At 35.5% G+C, this 18,476-nt stretch overlaps 1 protein-coding gene and 4 non-coding genes across 5 annotated transcripts; all 5 read right to left on the minus strand.

Moving 5' to 3' along the window:
* Nucleotides 1-4,228: 4,228 nt before the first annotated feature.
* On the minus strand, nt 4,229-5,953 carry LOC149401645 (3-methyl-2-oxobutanoate hydroxymethyltransferase 1, mitochondrial-like). The gene is made up of 5 exons (XM_089611063.1): nt 5,441-5,953; nt 5,162-5,368; nt 4,940-5,086; nt 4,804-4,857; nt 4,229-4,694 (listed from the first exon to the last, which is right to left on the minus strand). The coding sequence occupies exons 1-5, from the start codon at nt 5,837-5,839 to the stop codon at nt 4,452-4,454; spliced, it is 1,050 nt and encodes a 349-aa protein (XP_089467189.1). The 5' UTR covers nt 5,840-5,953; the 3' UTR covers nt 4,229-4,451.
* A 3,055-nt stretch (nt 5,954-9,008) lies between these two features.
* Nucleotides 9,009-9,103, minus strand: LOC149401646 (small nucleolar RNA Z103). Its single transcript, XR_016296860.1, has one exon. It is a non-coding gene; the product is annotated as a small nucleolar RNA Z103 (small nucleolar RNA).
* A 334-nt stretch (nt 9,104-9,437) lies between these two features.
* LOC149401647 (small nucleolar RNA Z103) lies at nt 9,438-9,532 on the minus strand. Its single transcript, XR_016296859.1, has one exon. It is a non-coding gene; the product is annotated as a small nucleolar RNA Z103 (small nucleolar RNA).
* A 23-nt stretch (nt 9,533-9,555) lies between these two features.
* LOC149401648 (small nucleolar RNA R64/Z200 family) lies at nt 9,556-9,650 on the minus strand. Its single transcript, XR_016296892.1, has one exon. It is a non-coding gene; the product is annotated as a small nucleolar RNA R64/Z200 family (small nucleolar RNA).
* Nucleotides 9,651-10,126: 476 nt separating this feature from the next.
* On the minus strand, nt 10,127-10,205 carry LOC149401649 (small nucleolar RNA Z199). The gene has a single exon (XR_016296881.1). It is a non-coding gene; the product is annotated as a small nucleolar RNA Z199 (small nucleolar RNA).
* Nucleotides 10,206-18,476: the final 8,271 nt, after the last annotated feature.

The raw sequence follows: 18,476 nt of genomic DNA on the forward strand, positions 1-18,476 counted from the left end.
AACAAGAATAAGGTGTGGACCACACTCTGAATCTCACTACGAATCTGATTTATGATTTTAGATCGTACCGTGTTTATGGGAATGGAATAATGGAATTCCGAGGGAAAGGGACAGAGAGAGAATTCCGTCCACATCTAGGTGGATGGGCGAAATTTTAGCTATCAGTTTCAGTCATTTTTGCTTTCTCTTAGACCCATATTTAGAGTGGTAGAAAGGAGATATTCTAGGAATCTCCTAGATATATTTTATTCTCATTTAATCTTTCTAATTTTGTAGTTAAGCATGAGCCACTGGATCTTGACTACAAATCCTACTTTTTCTCTCATCCATCATATCATAATCTATGATATTTATTTCTTAATTTTTCTCCTATACGTAAGGAATTTAGATATTTGAGAATAATAAGGACAATATCTTATTTCCTTATTTAATAGAGAGAATATCTCTACATTATTATTCTCCTAGATATTAGGAAATTAATTATGAGAGAGAATAAAAGACAATATCTTATTTCCTTAATTCATGGAGAGAGAATATCTCTACCATTATTATTCGCTCTCTTATTTAATTAGTTACCTGTTTTTTTTTCACAAATCTAGCAACTAATTAAAGAGAGAATATTGAGTATTATCTACCCATAGTAGGCGCCCATATTGACTAGTACTGGGCCAAGGAATTTCAAATTTTACAGTGTCCATAAGGCCCAACTTAAAATTCAGTTAATTATTTACTTGATCCAACAATAAATAATTAATTCCACAATATATATTTAATTCAGCAAATAGACAAATTTCCGAATGAATGCTGCTAAACAATTTACAGCTGTGAGATTATAATAATAATATTCGTTATTAACAAATAGTTCTTATTTGTATTTATCATAGTCAGATCGGGGACTACGGACCTAGTAATAGAAGCTTAACAAATTCGATGAAAAAGACGAAAAATTCATTTCTCTTTTTCCATCGATTCCTCTAATCTTGGTCAAATACTCTACCATGGAAGCCAAGACTGAACCCTCTTTTATACTAGAATTATGTTTACTTATCGTGACGAGTGTCCACTGATCTAGTCAGTTCGTGATCAAGATCCTCCAGGTTCAACTCGTATCGAGGAAGGTCAATTATTCTGTTATACCTTTCTTGATACATTTATACCCTAAACATCATTGCTTCCCCAACGAAAGATTCTTCTGTACGATACTTACTTCGAAAGTGCTAGCAATCTATCGGTTCTGGAATCAACCCTTAGGTGAATGAACATTAACATTCTTTCAAGAAGGCTGGATTCCGTATCTGTCAACCATTTTCTTCTCAAATCATATTCCAAATTCCCAAGACATAAGTTTAATCAGTGTCTCAGTAGTCTTTAGCGAAATGAGTCAAAGAACCCGGCAATATGAACTAGAAGTCCATGATCACTTTAGGATTTAGATCAAGTCTCACTGTGACCATCATAAGCGACACCGGCTAGTGTGTCGTAACGGTACTTAAACGACACATCTACAACCAAAGTTCGTCCGGGTCGTACACTGACCAAAAGTGCAGAATGCTCCCACAAAGTGATTATCTGTCACTTGTGTTCCACATATATGAATTTAGATACAGCTCTCCAGACGTGTATCAGTCATCGACCATGTTTTAGCTCACCGCTTGAACTCAAGTACCCATCTCGTGATTCAGTTTAATACAAAGGCTATGGAAGATAGTTGTTATTGATTTTGATTTCAGAACTCAACCCACTACTCATATGATTCTAATAAAATAAACTTCTTATCTAATTCAGTAATCATTCATGTTTATTATCTTCAAGTGGGCAATATTCATAACAACTTGTGGGCTAACACATTTTTTTTTTATCAAAACCGACCAATACAGTGTCAATTTGCTCATCAAACAACAATTGACGACCTCATTACAACAACACTGAGTCAAAAAATTGATGGGTTTTGACTTCACCGTCGTGCATCGAGCATTAAACTTATGCGACTTTGAAAACCTCTCCTAGAAAATAGAATTTGGTGGGATTTTCAGTGCCCTCCAAGATTGTGTCATCGGTGAGGAAGATGGGAATGCATATGGGATTATCCTATTTTGAGCGCTAGCATTCTTCTCCTCCACCTCACTCTGCGTGACTATAGTCATAGCGGGATTCCAAAGTTCCACCAATGAGGGTCGTCCAAAGATAGTCAACGTATCCGCTGAGATATCTACTATAAGTTGGAAAAGGTAACTTCAAGAGTACGTCCAACTGCTCATTCTAACAACCATCTACATCCTTATTTCGACAACCATCTCACCCTGCATTTTCATGGATTTCATGGATGCCCACCATTTGTGGGAGGTAAAACGGGCACTCTCATTGTGGTCAATCATTTCTCGAAAGATGCACACTTATTGCAGCTAGTCCACCTCTACACGGCATCCTTGGTGGTGGATGTCTTCTTTCACCATGTATTTTGACTAAACGGACTCCTAGAATCCATTGTCAGTGATTTCCATGAGGTTTTTCATTGTCTCTACTCATTGGAGCTGCTTTGACTATCGAGCACGAGCATGTCTTTCACGATTACATACCACCCACAGTCAGACGACTAAAGAAAGGTGGTTAACCGTATGCTCGAGATGTACTTGTGGTGTTTGACAGGGGACTTGCTAAAGCAATGGTTGTGGAGTACTACTACAACACATCATACCACACCGCCCTTAAAGCCACACGCTACAATAAGTATTTGGTCGAGAACCGATAATTAGATCATTCGGTTGGGACCTTACGCATGGAGGCGATCAATTGCACTCTCGAAGACTGCTAAACAATGAATGAAGACTACATTAACGGAAAGCACCGCCTTGTTGGGTTTGCATAATGAGACTATGTCTAGTTGAAGCTTCACTTTACCGCTAACTGACGATAGCGAAACATGCTATGCGCAAACCATCACTATGATTCTACAGTGTGTTCCACATCATTGACCGAGTTATACGTACCACTCCAGTTTCCCAATGAGCCTCCCTCTATATCTTTTGCGTCTCCTTGTTGAAGCCACCACATTGCGATGAGCTTTCTTCAACACCGACAAAGCTTCCTTCGATCCAAGCCGGAAGGACATTACCAGTCCTACTTTTTCGACCCTCTGTGCACAATGTTTGAAGGGGCTGCGCACATTTACTCTTTCTACAGAGTGCTGATGTAATTAAAAACACAACATGTGAGGACTTTGAGGTGCTCATAGAGGCCTATCTGAAGCCGAGCTTGAGAACAAGCTCGTCATGATGTTATATTTCCTTTGAGTGCCAATTACCAAAGGCCAAAAAAGGTTGTATTTTAATTTACTGCATCATAAGTTTTTTATTCTTTATAATTTTACAAGCAATATATGTCTCACGCGTTGCTGCGAAATAATTAACATATTTTAGTTTGAAAGAATAAATATATAGAGATATGTCCATAAATATTTAGGTTTGAAAAAAATATATTTAAAGTTTTATGAAAATATTTTTATCTTTATGATAAAATAAAAATAAAAAATCGGTAGGAATGAATACTACTTATGTTTAGGGTTCAATCTCTTAAAATAAAATAAATAAAAAAAGTAACACTGTTCATTGAACATTGGTTCGTGAGAAGGAATCTCTCATCTACTTTATATTTATATATAGATATATATATATATATATATAATAATTTAAATATTTTAAATAACGAATTTATTTAAGTAAATGTGTTGTTTTTATTTAGTTTCAACTAAGATTCTTATTTGTAGTATTCCCAATCTTATTGGATGTTTAGACCTCTTTATAAGTCTTTTTTTTTGCAAAAGTCATAGTTTAAATTGGCTATTTCATACCATTTTTTCATAAATTAATCCAATATCTTTTAACAAAGAGTGATAATCAAACACCACCGTCGTAACCTCCTCCCATCATGAGATTGCAACTTTGGGCCATATTAGGCAAATAGCGAGCACCTTCAAGAGAGTTCTACAATCTCTTTCCACCATCAATCGCTTCTAGTTCCGGTCAGCGGCGGACAGAAATCAACATGCAGCGTCACTAGATACTAACAAAGTTGTAATTTGTTGTCCTGTAGCATATTTTTTTCCATCTATTTTTGGTAACCTTTGTTTTATTGTTCAAACAAAATTGTACAAATCTTTTTTAATGGTCTGAAGTGTACATACTATTCTTAAGGTGAATCCTGGTGCCAAAATAAATAAACAAAATCACCGTTGGACAATGCGGCCCATTTTATTATTTGAAAGCTCTAGGAAACTGGTAACTTTTACTGGTCCCTTAAGCCATAGGAAAGGAACATTTTCAGCTCTATCAATCTCAACAAGAGATACAGGATGGAATGGTAAATTTCCAACGGCATTCCACCAAACAAACACAAAAGATGGGATGTGGCTATTATTACCTCTATATACACTCAAACCACTTACGGAAGAAGAACTAATTGTTGTGTTCGGATTTCGCAATCTTCTCGGCTGCTTCGGCGGCCGCGGAAGCCGCCTTGTCAAAGCCCAACTTTTGTAATTCGGTCGAGAATTTTTCGACTTCGTCGGGGCTGATTTTGTAGGGGGAATGTGCGGGGCCCGGGAACGAGCCGCTCGTGACCTCTTTCTTGTACTCCAACAGAGCTTTGTTCACCACATCTCCCACCTGAGCAAACTGCTTGCAGAATTTTGGGGTCACCTGTCGAGATTGAGTTCACTCGAGTTGAGTTGGTCTCAATGTTCTTTTACTAGAGTAAAAAAAAATAAAAAATTAATGGATTGTGACACAAGAGGAAGTAGGAAATTACTTTGGCGTGATGTGGGTGTTGTAGCATTCCGAGAAGGTCATGGTAAACAAGCACCTGCGAATGAAGCGTTTTGATTGAAGACGAAAAGCGGTGCAAGTGAATGTGGTGTATGAGATGGGGGAATGAATGAAGTAACCTGGCCGCTGCAGAAAGGGCCGGCTCCGATGCCGATGGTGGGGATGCGAAGAGCGGATGTGGCGGCGGCAGCCACAGCTGCGGGGACACACTCCAAGACCACCGAGAAGCAGCCTGCCTCCTGCAACGCCAAGGCGGTCTCCACCACCTGATACCACATCCACAATCCACATCACACAAACAAGCCCAACTTCCGTGTGTATGTACAATCACGGAGACGGACCTTGAGAGCGCTGGTGACGTTCTTGCCCTGAGGCCTGAAGCCCCCGAGAACGCTGATGGCCTGCGGAGTCAGACCCACGTGGCCCATCACGGCAATCCCTGCGTCCACAATCGATTTCGCAGCGCTCACTCTCGCCGCACATCCTCCTTCCAGCTTCACCCCGTCCATTCCCCCTTCCTTCAGTATCCTCACCGCCGTATCAACAGCCTGCTCGCAACCAACCCAATCAAACTGCCTTCTTTCTTCTTAATTCTATCAATTTCGGCGTTTTGTCGTTACCTGAGAGGAGCTTGATTCGTATGAGCCGAAAGGAAGGTCTCCGACGAGGAGCGGCGTCTTGGCGCCGCGCGCGGCGGCGCGGCAGTGGACGAGCATGTCGTCGAGCGAGATCGGGAGCGTGGTGTCGTGGCCGTGGACGACCATGGCGGCGGAGTCTCCCACCAGGCAGATGTCGATTCCGGCCATGTCCAGGTGGACGGCGGAGGGGTAATCGTAGGCTGTGACCACCGTGATTGGCTCTCCGCGACGGTGCTTCTGCCGGAGAGTCCCTAGGGTTACGCGCTGCCCCAGTGGCGTCGGACCGCCGTACACGGAGTTCTCCGGGAGGTTGCTCATGCTGCGAGTTAAGAGGCGGCGGAGGAGAGGCGCCTTTGCCGCGGCTATTCCGATCGCCGCCATTGTTGAAAGAGAGAGAGAGAGAGAGAGAGGATTTGTTTGGTTTTGGTTTTGGTTTTGGTTTGGGTGTTGAATGGAATGAGTGAGTGATTAAAGAACACAAAATCTGACTTTGTTTTATTACCATTTATAAATTCGAGAATTGAGATTGGTAATGCATGCTTCTGCTATGCGATTATAGGTAATCGAATTCGGCGGGAATTTTGATTAGAGGTTCAAAATGCCGAGGTTGTTTCGTGCTTCTTGATTTATGAAAAATCGGCACGTCAATGAAAATCCAAACGAAAAAAATATTGTAAAATAAACTAATAGAAAGATTAAATATAGTCTAGGATATTACTATATTTAATTCATAATATATAACAAAATTACTATTTTTTTTCTAAATTTAAAAAAAAATTATATATTTACTTAATATTCATACAACAATAGTAATAAAATAAGATAAATAAATATATATAGTAAATAAATATATAGCAACTATATGGCTTCTTGGCTTTGTGAGTAGATGACAGATGATGTATTATCCACTAGGCACGTGTAAATATACTCGTAAACAATGCATGAAATAAATTGCATAAAGAAGTTGTCAAACACAATGATTTAAATATCAATATTGATACCGAGATTTTGATTTTACTGATATATCGATTATCGACGGATATATCGATAGATATCTAATAATAATTTTAATGTTGACTACCGATGATATATCAATGATATATCTACTATCGATCGATACATCGTCAAAAATCCTATAACAAAATATAATTTTAAAAAAATATATGTCTCCAAATCCAAAATACAAAATAATTTATTTATTTATTTATTTATTATGATAATAGTTCTCAAATGCAACCTACCAAGACAACAAATAAACTCAAAATACACACTACAAATCATAAAATAGTATACAAATGGTACCAATTTTTAATAAGTATGCTAGAATAATTTACATTGATTGAATTAAACAATACAATATAAAATTATGAAAAATATTGAAAAAATAAACAATTAAAAAAGAAAACTCTAGGAAGAGGGAATATTGGTTTTAGACGGGCGGCGAAATTCGCCGCGACATCCTCGGACAGTCGGCGAAATCATGTCGACGTTTCCGAAATTTTGTTGAATTTGAACGCATGCGATCAGCAATACCTGGGCATGACGGAAATGTCGAGGATGTGTCGGTGGATCTTGGTGAGATGGCTGAGCGGAAAACAAAACCCTTCCTTCGTCGCTATTTCCTAGAAAAGTCCCGATTTTTTTTTTTGTTTGTTTTATACAGTCTATGAACGACATATGTGGACGAAACGACATGTAAAAGAAAACGACATCTCCTCGCAATTTCGACGACATTAATACCCAAAACGACAAAATATCACAAAGTTGCCGGACTCCTCCAAAAAACGCGATGTTGACGTTAATTTCCCCACAATTCCCTGGCAATTTAAACCTTGCTTCTAATGATAAAGCTTTCTTTTTACTGTTCATTTATCATGATTGAGTGAGTTATATCTTTAGACCGAATTCAAAGATTCAATTTTTCTACACCGTATGCGAACTTGTGAGGAAGAAGATGAATAGTAAGTCTTTCACATGGCATCACAAATGCCCAAATAAACTATTCACTTTCTTATACCAAAAGTTTTATTCATACTATTTCTTTATTATTATTAATTACAACTATCGTATTACCCTTGAAATATTTTTCACGTGATATTTCCCTCGGTCGAACTTAACGAAAAGAGGTGTTTGTTACCATGTAACCATTCAATTTCTTCGTTGTGATAAACTATGGATAGACTATGGATATTTCCCTCATCCGTTCTTCACGAAATCCAGTCAAGTTTTTCAATTCAATTAGCTTTAGATCTCACACTATGGATCAAGTTTTATAAACTATATTGTGATAAAATTTTAACACATTGCTTTCGCTTGTCATATTTATTTTAGATTCTTGTAATATTATAGAAAAATTATAAACATGGTCTTAAATGGTTTGAAACGTTATGATACGATAAAAAAAATTATGAAATAGTTCGTATAGGTCTAAAACAATCCAAAATGATTAAAAATAGTCTTAACATCAAACCAGACATAGAAAACTGGTTTTAAACCGATCCAGACCAGATTAGTGAAAGCGATTTGGTCTTGGTTTGGTTTTTTTCACTGGTCTGGTTTCAACTTTCGCTGATCCAACTAAAATAGTGCAGTCTAATTTTTTCACCTGTTTGAGGACAGGACCGAAAGTCCCACCAAATATTGTAGTAGTCTCCTAGGATAAGCTTTCAAATTGTGTTCATGTTGCCAACACCATAAGCATCATCTGATAAAATATTCTCTCGTCATTCTTGTTTAGAGCGACCATATCATGTTCAACATTCCTTTAGTTACTTTAAATATGTCAAACTCAGCTCTATCAGTAGGCCTACTTATTGGAGTAATCGCCAATGCAAAACAGAGTTTGTGGGATTGATTTGGTATTAATACACCAATGTCTAATTCAAAGGTCTTTACGATTAGTTTCATACAAACCGGGGACCATGAACTTTAAAAATTGTAATTTTAATTCTAAAATTATATTAAGTTTGAAATTTTAGCCCATTCGCAATGCGGAATATAGGTACTCCATGGCAAACAAGAACTAAGCGATGAAATTAAGTCATATATACCGCAGAAGCCTGAATGCAGTGAAGAAAGATTAGGTGGAGCTTATATAGTTATGTCCAGATCTATGTTAACTAAACCGTAATTTAATAGAAGCCATGTCCAACTCAAAACGACACCCAGCATAGGAAAAAATATTATTCAAAATCCATTGTTTTCCCATATTACGTAATTCGTATAAAGAATACTAAATATTTGGAATGGCCGACATATCTAAACCGCAATTATCATGCATCAATAAATAATTTAGCGGTTGAAAAATTACTTGAATACATAGTGTACCATCAATTTGATAATAAAAATTAAACATTTCAATTATTGTCATGTTATCTGAAAGATAATTTATATTCAGTTTTGATCATCTGGGAAATAAATAACCTCCAGTGGCCTAATACAGAATACAAGGTTCAAGTTCAACACACAAACAATACTAAAAAACACAAGAAATACATATCATTTTTGTAAAATTCAAACCCACAAACTTAAGCTGCAAGATGTTATTATGATGGATCAGAATATTGGCTTGGATTCTCTAAAAGAGAAAATATTCGCACAGCATGTTCATCTTCGATCATCTGGGGAAATAATCATCACCTCCATCCATTAATTAAAGAGAAAAAAAAAAAAAAAAAAAAAAAAAGAGATGTGAGTGCTCATGGCCAGTCCCAAGAGGTAAATGCAGCGACGCCGCTCCACAAGGCGATGGAATATGAGACTCGTCCCAACGGAGGAGCTCTTATTTCTAAGAGGACCATCAACGTTGAGAAACACTTGATCTGCGACGCTCACTTGGAACTTTACAAACACATTATCAAGTTTGCTTCCAATAATTAAAGCTTGAGATTTCTTGGCAGAGATCTCACGTCGCGTACCACAAAGATATAATAATGAAAATCTACTCAGGAATCAATGCCTAATACGAGGGGAGTTCATGATGGATCGGAATATTGGCTTGGATTCTCTAAAAGAGAAATTATTCGCACAGTATAATCAGCTTCGATCATCTGGGGAAATAATCGTCACATCCATCAAAATTAACAACAAGAATAAATTCTATGCTCAGGATATTTGAATTTTTAATCTCACTGACGAATGTCTCCGAAGTCTGACATGTGTTAGTTTAATTCATACATCGTCACAGCAAAGCCGAACAAATATACAAACAGAGAAACCAATGCTGATTGAAACTCTCAGAAATGTTTTTCGAGAAACTATCTGCTCATGCTCTATATTGCCTAGTTAAAGCATGAAATCAGAGGTAATGATAGTTATCAAACGCAAATTGTGAAATAATGAGAAACAAACATGTAAAGAGTGATCAGAGTGTGCTAAATTTGGTTTATCGGTCACGGTTAAATCAGAAACACGGACCAAATGATACTCATCATTTCTGCTAAACAAGTTGAAAAATATGTAGAGTTTCGTGAAGCGAATCTTATGATGTTAAAAATTACTTTTATGCTCAACTAATTTCAGGTATTCCTCGACGAAATTAAAGACATTAAAATAGACATAGATACCAACACGTTTGGAGAATCACATATCACACCTAAGGAAAGAGTTCGACTACAGATTTTAAAAAAAATATATAGCCTAGTTAAAAATATATTAAACTAAAGAAAGAATCATCAGAGACTTAAGTACAGAGAATCATGGAACGAATCCTCATATTGTTGCAGTTATTTTTCTCATCACCTGATTTCGTAAAGCAAAGACATAATCGACACATAGCTCGGGTGAGGAACGAGCGATTAGACTCGAGAGAAATTATAGTCCTACAGAGAAAACATTCGTGCTGTATAACAAGCTTCGACAATTTTGTAGAGTTACAGAAAATCAAAATAAATAAAATCCCAAAATCGATAAATAGACCTCAAAGTTTTCATACGAAACAGCTATGGCGTCTGCTCATACACAGCGCATACCGAGAAAAAGCGCTGGTAATCAGTTTCCAAGATGCACTATCCGAACAGAGAAAATAGATCAATGCTCAATTTCCTTCAGAGTCTACAAATTCAGCTAGTTACAATGTCATAATCATAGTTATTGAATCAATTTCAAACCAAAATTTCAACAACAAACTGAAAATGCTTTCATATTCAAATGTAACAATAGATTTCACTTCACAAACATGATCAAACGCAGTTTCTGCAACCCTACCGAAACAGACTATATGAGGCAAAAACAAAGAAGCAGAGAAGCTCTTGAACGAGCGCGGAGGAATAGGACTGTGGCATGGCTTTTTATATTTAAAAACTTATGAACCCTAATTTTTATTGGGTTGGGCTGACGAGTCGGCGCATTTGTATTTGAGAAAATGACTAATATACTACCATTTAATAACTCAATTCTCATTTTGCACCAAAACTATAATTTGGACAAAAATATTAATAGAATGATAAGAGAGAATATATTTTTTTTTTTATCTATTTTTACCCTTTTTCTTTACTTTTTTACCTATTTATTTTTTTCAAGTCTCGTTAGGATTTTTTTTTTTTTAAATCTGAATTTGTTTAACAATTTGTTGACATATATATGTCAAAAATTGATACAGTTTGTTGACATATATAAGTCAACAAATAACAACACTAAAAAGTTTGTTGACTTGTTGACATAGATGTCAATAAATAATATGATTTATTGATATATATATATATATATATATATATATATATATATATATTAACAAATGATAACACTTAAAAGTTTGTTCATTTGTTGCAATATGTGTCAATCACGTGTTTATGTAAAAAAATAAATAAATAAATAAATGTTAAACTAAATTTGATCAATAACATAATATGTCTAAATTAATAATAAGTATATTTCATGATGATTAAAGTATATATAGCATAGTATTCATACGATCTAAGATAATCAAAGAAGTATTATTGAAAACATTAGCTTGTAAAAAAAATTTGACATGATTTGTAAATAAATATCCCCTTTAGTTGCAAATATCTCAAGATGTCTACAATTCAAATTGCATATCTCCTTCATTGTCTAAATAATAACCATTCTCTTTGATCAAGTGTACAATCAAAGGAATTGTGAAATTCCAAATTTTAAGCTTAATTAAAAAACTAAAATTTTTGTGTTCGAGTGACGTTAGTATTTTTTTTTTTAATAAAATAGTAGTGAATGATTTGTGCATGGTTTAGGGTATATTTTTAAATTTAATATGCTCTTTAGATTACAAAATATGGATATAATATATATAAGTTATATATTATAAATAAGTCATGTGTACATACTATCTATCTATATATATATATATATATATATATATATATATATATATATATAATATATAACAAATTAAAGTATACATATTACTTTATTTTATATAACATGATATATATAAGTTATTTAACGTTTATATATACATATATATATATATATATATAAAAGTTACTAAGTTACGTGATATATATATATACTTATATATATAATCAGTTTACTTTTATTATACGTTTTATATATATATATATATATATATATATATATGTATATATAAAGTTATTTATATTGTCACTACTACGTGCATGTGCATATAATAGTTTTTATAAAATTATAATAATAATAATTAATATTTTTATAATTAGAAGTAGAATTAGGGTTTGGGCTTTTAGGGATTAATTAAACCATATATAAGTATCTCATCCTTTTCTTTTAACGCTTCTTCTCTGCTCTCCCTCCCTTATTCCTCTCTTTGTTTGGAAATTCGTAGCTCTAATTAGGTATGCTTTCTTTTCTATCTAGTTCGGATTCCTTGAAAACGGTTTCTTAAAACGCTTGCCCTAGTTTCAAAAAGTATGTTTTTGCGTTGATTCTTTTTTAAAACGTTAGTTTTAAGTGTCTTCTATCTAAATCTTTAATAAAAAAATATTTTTATGAAATACATAATATTTTCCGATTATTTTAAAATCAGTACTCAGACCTGATACCTATTTCCGATTTTCAGACTTTAAACGCTTACTGTGGATTCAACAAATTTGGTTTTGCGTTGATTCTTTTTGAAATAGTTAGGTTTAAATGCCTTCTATCTAAACCTTTAATCGAAACATATTTTTATCAAATACAGAATATTTTCTGATTATTTTACAAACTGTGCGCAGACAGTTTTTGGCAAAAATTTTAAAGTTAGATTTTAGCACTTCTTTTGTTTCTAATAAATAGTTAAAAATTATTTTGGCCGTGTTTCCTTTACAAAAGTGATCAAAATTATGTTTTATACGTACTGGAATTTTTACAGAAGTTTTCTCAGAGTTTTAGTTTTTCACCGAAACCCTAATGGCCAAGGGTATTTTGGTAATTTCACGTTGAATGTCGTTTCTGAAAATTTCGAGAACCTACAGTATGTCTTGAATCCTTTCCTTAGCTGTCTCCGGTAGCTTTTTATCCCAATTAAGTTCCGAGTCGTAACCTTCGATATCCAGGTGAGAGTAATCTCACTACAACACAGATTAGTTCAAAATTAAATATGATGATTAGTAATTCATGTTATAGTTTGTTTAAAGCTTTATATGTTTGAGTAAGGTTTTCTTTATTTGTTTGTGTGTTTGATTGTTGTAGTTGGATTTATGTTTGGTCGACTATGCACTGTTAAGTTAAAGTAGATTTGAGAATGTACATGTTTTATATTTTTTTAGTCATGTATTGTATGAGCATATGTTTGAAAGTTTTTATGTACATGTCATATCAGTATGTAATGTAATTTTAAAAGTGAAAAGATAAAGATAAACAAGGTAGTCGTATCGCCTCGAGAGGTATTAAGGAGAAGTTTCCCGGGCCAAGGCTCTACTGGGGAAATTTTTCGGGCCGAGGCCCTACTATGTTTGGTTTTAAATTCGTATTTTCAATTTTGGTTAAGTACTTCTCATGAAGTGTTCAATATGCAATCTTCATATTTTTCTTAAATGCTTTTGTTTCTTTTTTAAGATCTTTAAACTTTTAGTTCGCCTTGATTCGATGTGTTTTAAAAAAAAAAATTCTCCTAGTTTTCTAAAGAATTTTCTAAATTTTAAAAAGTAAGATAAGTAAGACGGTCCAAAAAGTCGGGTCGTCACAGGAATTACCAACAAAGCTCATGACAAACTATATTATTAAATCAATAAAAAAAAATATTGAGACAGCTCAATCAACAAGAAGCTCGATCTCTGCGACCCATTCAATTATGGATTTGTTCTAGGGCCCGATCATCGAGAAGCTCACGATCGAGCTGTTGATCGACGAAGCATGATCACTCGCCAAGATCCACCGCAAAATCAAGAGCCTGAAGAGCGAGCTCAAAATGTTAGAGCCTCTGCTAAGAGACGCCGAATAAAATTTCGAAGAAGAAGAGATCAGATCTCTGGTGACGAAGCCCTAAGAGCGTGGACGAACCAGATACGTTGGAGGTTCGCCGGAGCTTGTGGCCTCATGCGACCACAACAAAGATTTGTGGTGGAGAACGAGGTCGAAAGGTGAGGAATGGACTATTCCATGACGCGGCGGAGCTTGGCATGACACTCGTCGATGCAAGTGATTTCTAGTTTAAGCGTTGTAGACCGGAATGATGCTAACGAGGTCGACTCCGACGACGAGGCTTTCGGCCAGAACTCGTTGCACCGCCACTTGCATCCGTTCTCCGGGACCGGAGTAGAGATCGAGCCTCGATTGAGATGATCGGAGGAACTCGTACTTGGCGTTGAACTGGACGAACTTTCATGACGCTCGAAATCTTTAGCCATTTCGCGATATGGTAGAACTTGTCTAGCATGTGATTTCCATTTACCTTTCCCATGGCGGTCTAACCTAATATTTCATCGTTTCTTTCATTTTAGATGGAGAATGAGAGAAAGATGAAAGGGGAGAAAGAAGAATAGAGAGGGAAAAAAAGTATTTACTTATTGAGCCCACTAATATTTTTGTCCAAATTATAATTTTGGCGGAAAGTGGAGATTGAGTTATGAAATGGTAGTGAATTGATCATTTTCTCTTTGTATTTTGAACTTGGGCCGTTAGTCTGCGAAGTGACTAGGCGTTGTTCCATTTACATTTCACTTTTCCTTCGCTTAATATCAAATATATCGAGTTTTATGCAGTCATTTTTCACAAGGAAAGAACTATTGTCAATGGTGCCCACAAGAAGAGTTGTAGTCTTTACTTATGTACATTTGATGTAATAAAGTCTCACGAAGACTCTTGCTTGTAATTGCTTATTTAATAATAAAAGTTGAAACGTTCATTTACTCTTCCTTGTCTGAAGCTTTATGCTTAAAATGATATATTCGCAATCTAAGGGTCAAATGACTATTGACCTCAGTACGATTGTTAGGAGAATCTATGATGTCTGGTTATAGGACATTGAGAGTTGGAGACTCTATAGTTCTTCTAGGTATCTTCTGAAGGTACTGAATTGACCAGTGCACTTCTAGAGACAAGATAAGAACAAACAATTTAACCTCTTATGTCTTGAAGTCACTACGTATGAATTGCATCATGCTTACCTCAATCCTGAAATGAGACATGTCATTTCATAGCTTACGTATTCTCATTTGAGAAAGTCAGAGTTCGGATTCACTATGTGAATCTTAACAAGACCTATTGGTGAAGTACTAAGTTATGAAGATGTCATGAGTAACTTTGTGAAGTTCTCATAGATATGGAATTTATGTACAAGATTCCTGAAATGCAATGTATATCACCTCATGCTTTGTTCATTGGAATGTGAATAAATGAACTGGCCAGTGTCCAAATTGAGTCATGACTCTTTTGGATGAATCAATGTGACTTGTTAGCTCCTCGTCAATATATTGTTTCTAACTTATTCACAAGCGACAAAGGAGTTGAGGAAATAACAGCAAGAATGGTAAAATGGTAATTTTGTAAATCCCGACTAGCTGATATATTCATGAAGGGTAAACACTGATAATATTATGTGGATCCACTCATTATAATTATGTTGAATTCTTGAGTAGAAAATAAATTCATTTGAACCGAGAGATTTTCAGTGTCAACTCTTTAGTGGAATCAGTTGACATTAAGCTAAACTTGGAAAAGGTTTGTGAACTTTTGAGTCCAAGTGTTTAGCTCAAGTTTTGTTCATTTGGGTCCATGAGGTCACTATCACAAATCATATCGAGTAGGAATAGTTAAACTAGAAGCTAAGTCAAAACAAGAACGAGACAAGTTTTACGAAAATTATCAAAAGGATATTTCTGTCCTTTTGGACATAGGACGAAATGAATGTCAATAATTTTTTTGACATGGTCATATGATGACTTAAATCACTCGGCCATAACAAGTTTATTGGGCCTCGTGGATTAATTTCATTTCATAGAATTTTACTTGAAAATTCTAAATGGGCATTTTTTATGTTGTCATGAACAAATGAAGAAAAATCTAGAAACACCTTCTAAAAGGTGTCTTGGCCTTCCAAATAAGAGGAAAAAGGAGACCAATTTTATGCATTAATGTATCAAGATACTTGCCAAAAGAAAAAGAGGAAACAAGTTTTCTCTAATGGGAAATGAAGTGGGCGGCAATTAGAGGCAAGGAGAGAGCAAAATAAAAGAGGAAACAAATCCAAGGACTTGCTTGGATTATGTTTGGCCGTGTGACTCTATAGGGTAAGGAGCAAATTTTGCTCATGAATATATGATATTTTATAGAAGAGGAAACTACCTTATTGAAGGTAATCCCTCCCCTATAAATAGAGGCTTCGTTTATTCATTCCAAAGTTTTAGAGATTAAGAGCCTCTTTCTCTAGAACCTTGGCCGCCCCCTTCACTCGCTCTCTCTAGTTTTCTTTTCGTTTTTGTTTTGGCACCTAGGTCCACATTTGACCTAGTGTTTTAGCTCTTCGACTTTGAGACTTGTTCTTGAGTCGTCGTGTTTAAAAAGTGCCCACACACTAATTCCTTTCTTTCTCGAGTGATTATTGTGATAGAAACTTTCGTGGTTGCTCGAGTTCCCGAGGAAAGAAGAGACACGTGCTGCGAGGGGAGACGAATGTTTCAACCATCCTAACTCTTCTCAATGTTCAAGCTTCTCAAAGGTTAGTAAACATATAATGCTCATTTATAGTTTTATTTATATGTACTTTCTCTTTGTCTAGGTTAGTAAAAACGTTTTACTTGTTTTAAAGAAAATTTTTAAATTTCGTCGCTTGCTCGAAGCGTTAAATATTTTCTTAACCCTAGATCAATTCCAACAAGAACGACATATTAAGATATGAAAACGGACACGAGAACACCACTGAGATCAAGGCCCAATTGCATAGATGAAATTCCTTACGCCAAGACCTCAAGACCTCGAGCCAAAGACCCCACACCATGCCTCTCACCGCAAGCTCACTTCATCCTCGCCGTGAGCTTGCCTCTCTGCTCATGGGTTCACCACGGGCTCACCAGTTGCCACATCTCACCTCATCACCAACAGGCTAACTGTGGGCTCCTTTGTTGTCAATGGTGCCCACAAGAAGAGTTGTAATCTTTATATTATGCATTTGATGTAATAAAGTCTCATGAAGACTCTTGCTTGTAATTGCTTATTCATTAATAAAAAGTTGAAACGTTCATTCAATCTTCCTTGTTTGAAGCTTTATGATAAAACCTTAGTCTTTAGTCCATAAACAAACTAAACAACTTACGAAGAGACAAATGTAGATTTGCATGAACAAACTCTTCGTAGTTTGCTTAAAACGATATATTCGCAATCTAAGGGTCAAAGGACTATTGACCTCAGTATGATTGTTAGAAGAATCTATGATGTCTGGTTATGAGGCATTGAGAGTTGGAGACTCTATAGTTCTTCTAGGTATCTTCTGAAGGTACTGAATTGACCAGTGCACTTCTATAGACAAGATAAGAACAAACCATTTAACCTCTTATGTCTCGAAGTCACTACGTATGAATTGCATCGTGCTTACCTTAATCCTGAAATGAGACATGTCATTTCACACCTTAGTATTCTCATTTGAGAAAGTCGGAGTTCGGACTCACTATGTGATTCCGAACAGGGCCTATTGGTGAAGTACTAAGTTGTGAGAATGTCATGAGTAACTTTGTGAAGTTCTCATAGATATGGAATTCATGTACAAGATTGCTGAAATGCAATGTATGTCACCTCATGCTTTGTTCCTTGGAGTGTGAATAAATGAACTGGCCAGTGTCCAAATTGAGTCCTGACTCTTTTGGATGAAACAATGTGACTTGTTAGCTCCTCGTCAATACATTGTTTCTAACTTATTCACAAGCGACAAAGGAGTTGAGGAAATAACAGCTAGAATGGTAAAATGGTAATTTAGTAAATCCCGACTAGCTGATGACATTCATGAAGGGTAAACATAGATAATATTCAGTGGATCCACTCATCATAATTAGGTTGAATTCTTGAGTAGAAAATAAATTCATTTGAACCGAGAGATTTTCAGTGTCAACTCTTTAGTGGAGTCAGTTGGCATTAAGCTAAACTTGGAAAAGGTTTGTGAATTTTTGAGTCCAAGTGTTTAGCTCAAGCTTTGTTCATTTGGGTCCATGAGGTCACTGTCACGAATCACATCGATTAGGAATAGTTAAACTGGAAGCTAAGTCAAAACAAGAACGAAAATTGTCAAAAGGGTATTTTTGTCTTTTGAGACATAGGATGAAATGAATGTCAATAAATTTTTTTGACATGGTCATCTGATGACAAGTAACACTCGGCCATAATAAGATTAATTGGGCCTTGTGGATTAATTTCATTTCATAAGAATTTTATTGAAAATTCTTAATGGGCCTTTTTCATGTTGTATTGAACAAATGGAAAAGCTTCTAGAAGCCTTTTTCTAGATGGTATAGGCGCCCAACATACCCAAATAAATAGAGAATATTTTGTGCATGAATGTATGAAGATACTTGCCAAAAGAAAAAGAGGAAACAAATTTCCCCTAAGGGGAAACCAAGGTGGGCGCCCAAATGAGTCAAGAGAGAAGCAAATAAAAGAGGAA

The sequence above is a fragment of the Urtica dioica genome, chromosome 4 (assembly GCF_054948205.1).
Source record: "Urtica dioica subsp. dioica isolate 48M chromosome 4, U.dioica_male_clone48M_v1_H2, whole genome shotgun sequence".
Taxonomy (NCBI): Eukaryota; Viridiplantae; Streptophyta; class Magnoliopsida; order Rosales; family Urticaceae; genus Urtica; species Urtica dioica.

What these genes read in the sequence shown, in the direction of transcription:
- LOC149401645 (XM_089611063.1), bottom strand. Translation starts at nt 5,839, where the DNA reads ATGGCGGCGATCGGAATAGCCGCGGCAAAGGCGCCTCTCCTCCGCCGC. An exon ending in ACGAATCAAGCTCCTCTCAG is followed by an intron (nt 5,369 to 5,440) that starts GTAACGACAAAA and finishes GGTTGCGAGCAG; the next exon opens with GCTGTTGATACGGCGGTGAG. An exon ending in ACGTCACCAGCGCTCTCAAG is followed by an intron (nt 5,087 to 5,161) that starts GTCCGTCTCCGT and finishes ATGTGGTATCAG; the next exon opens with GTGGTGGAGACCGCCTTGGC.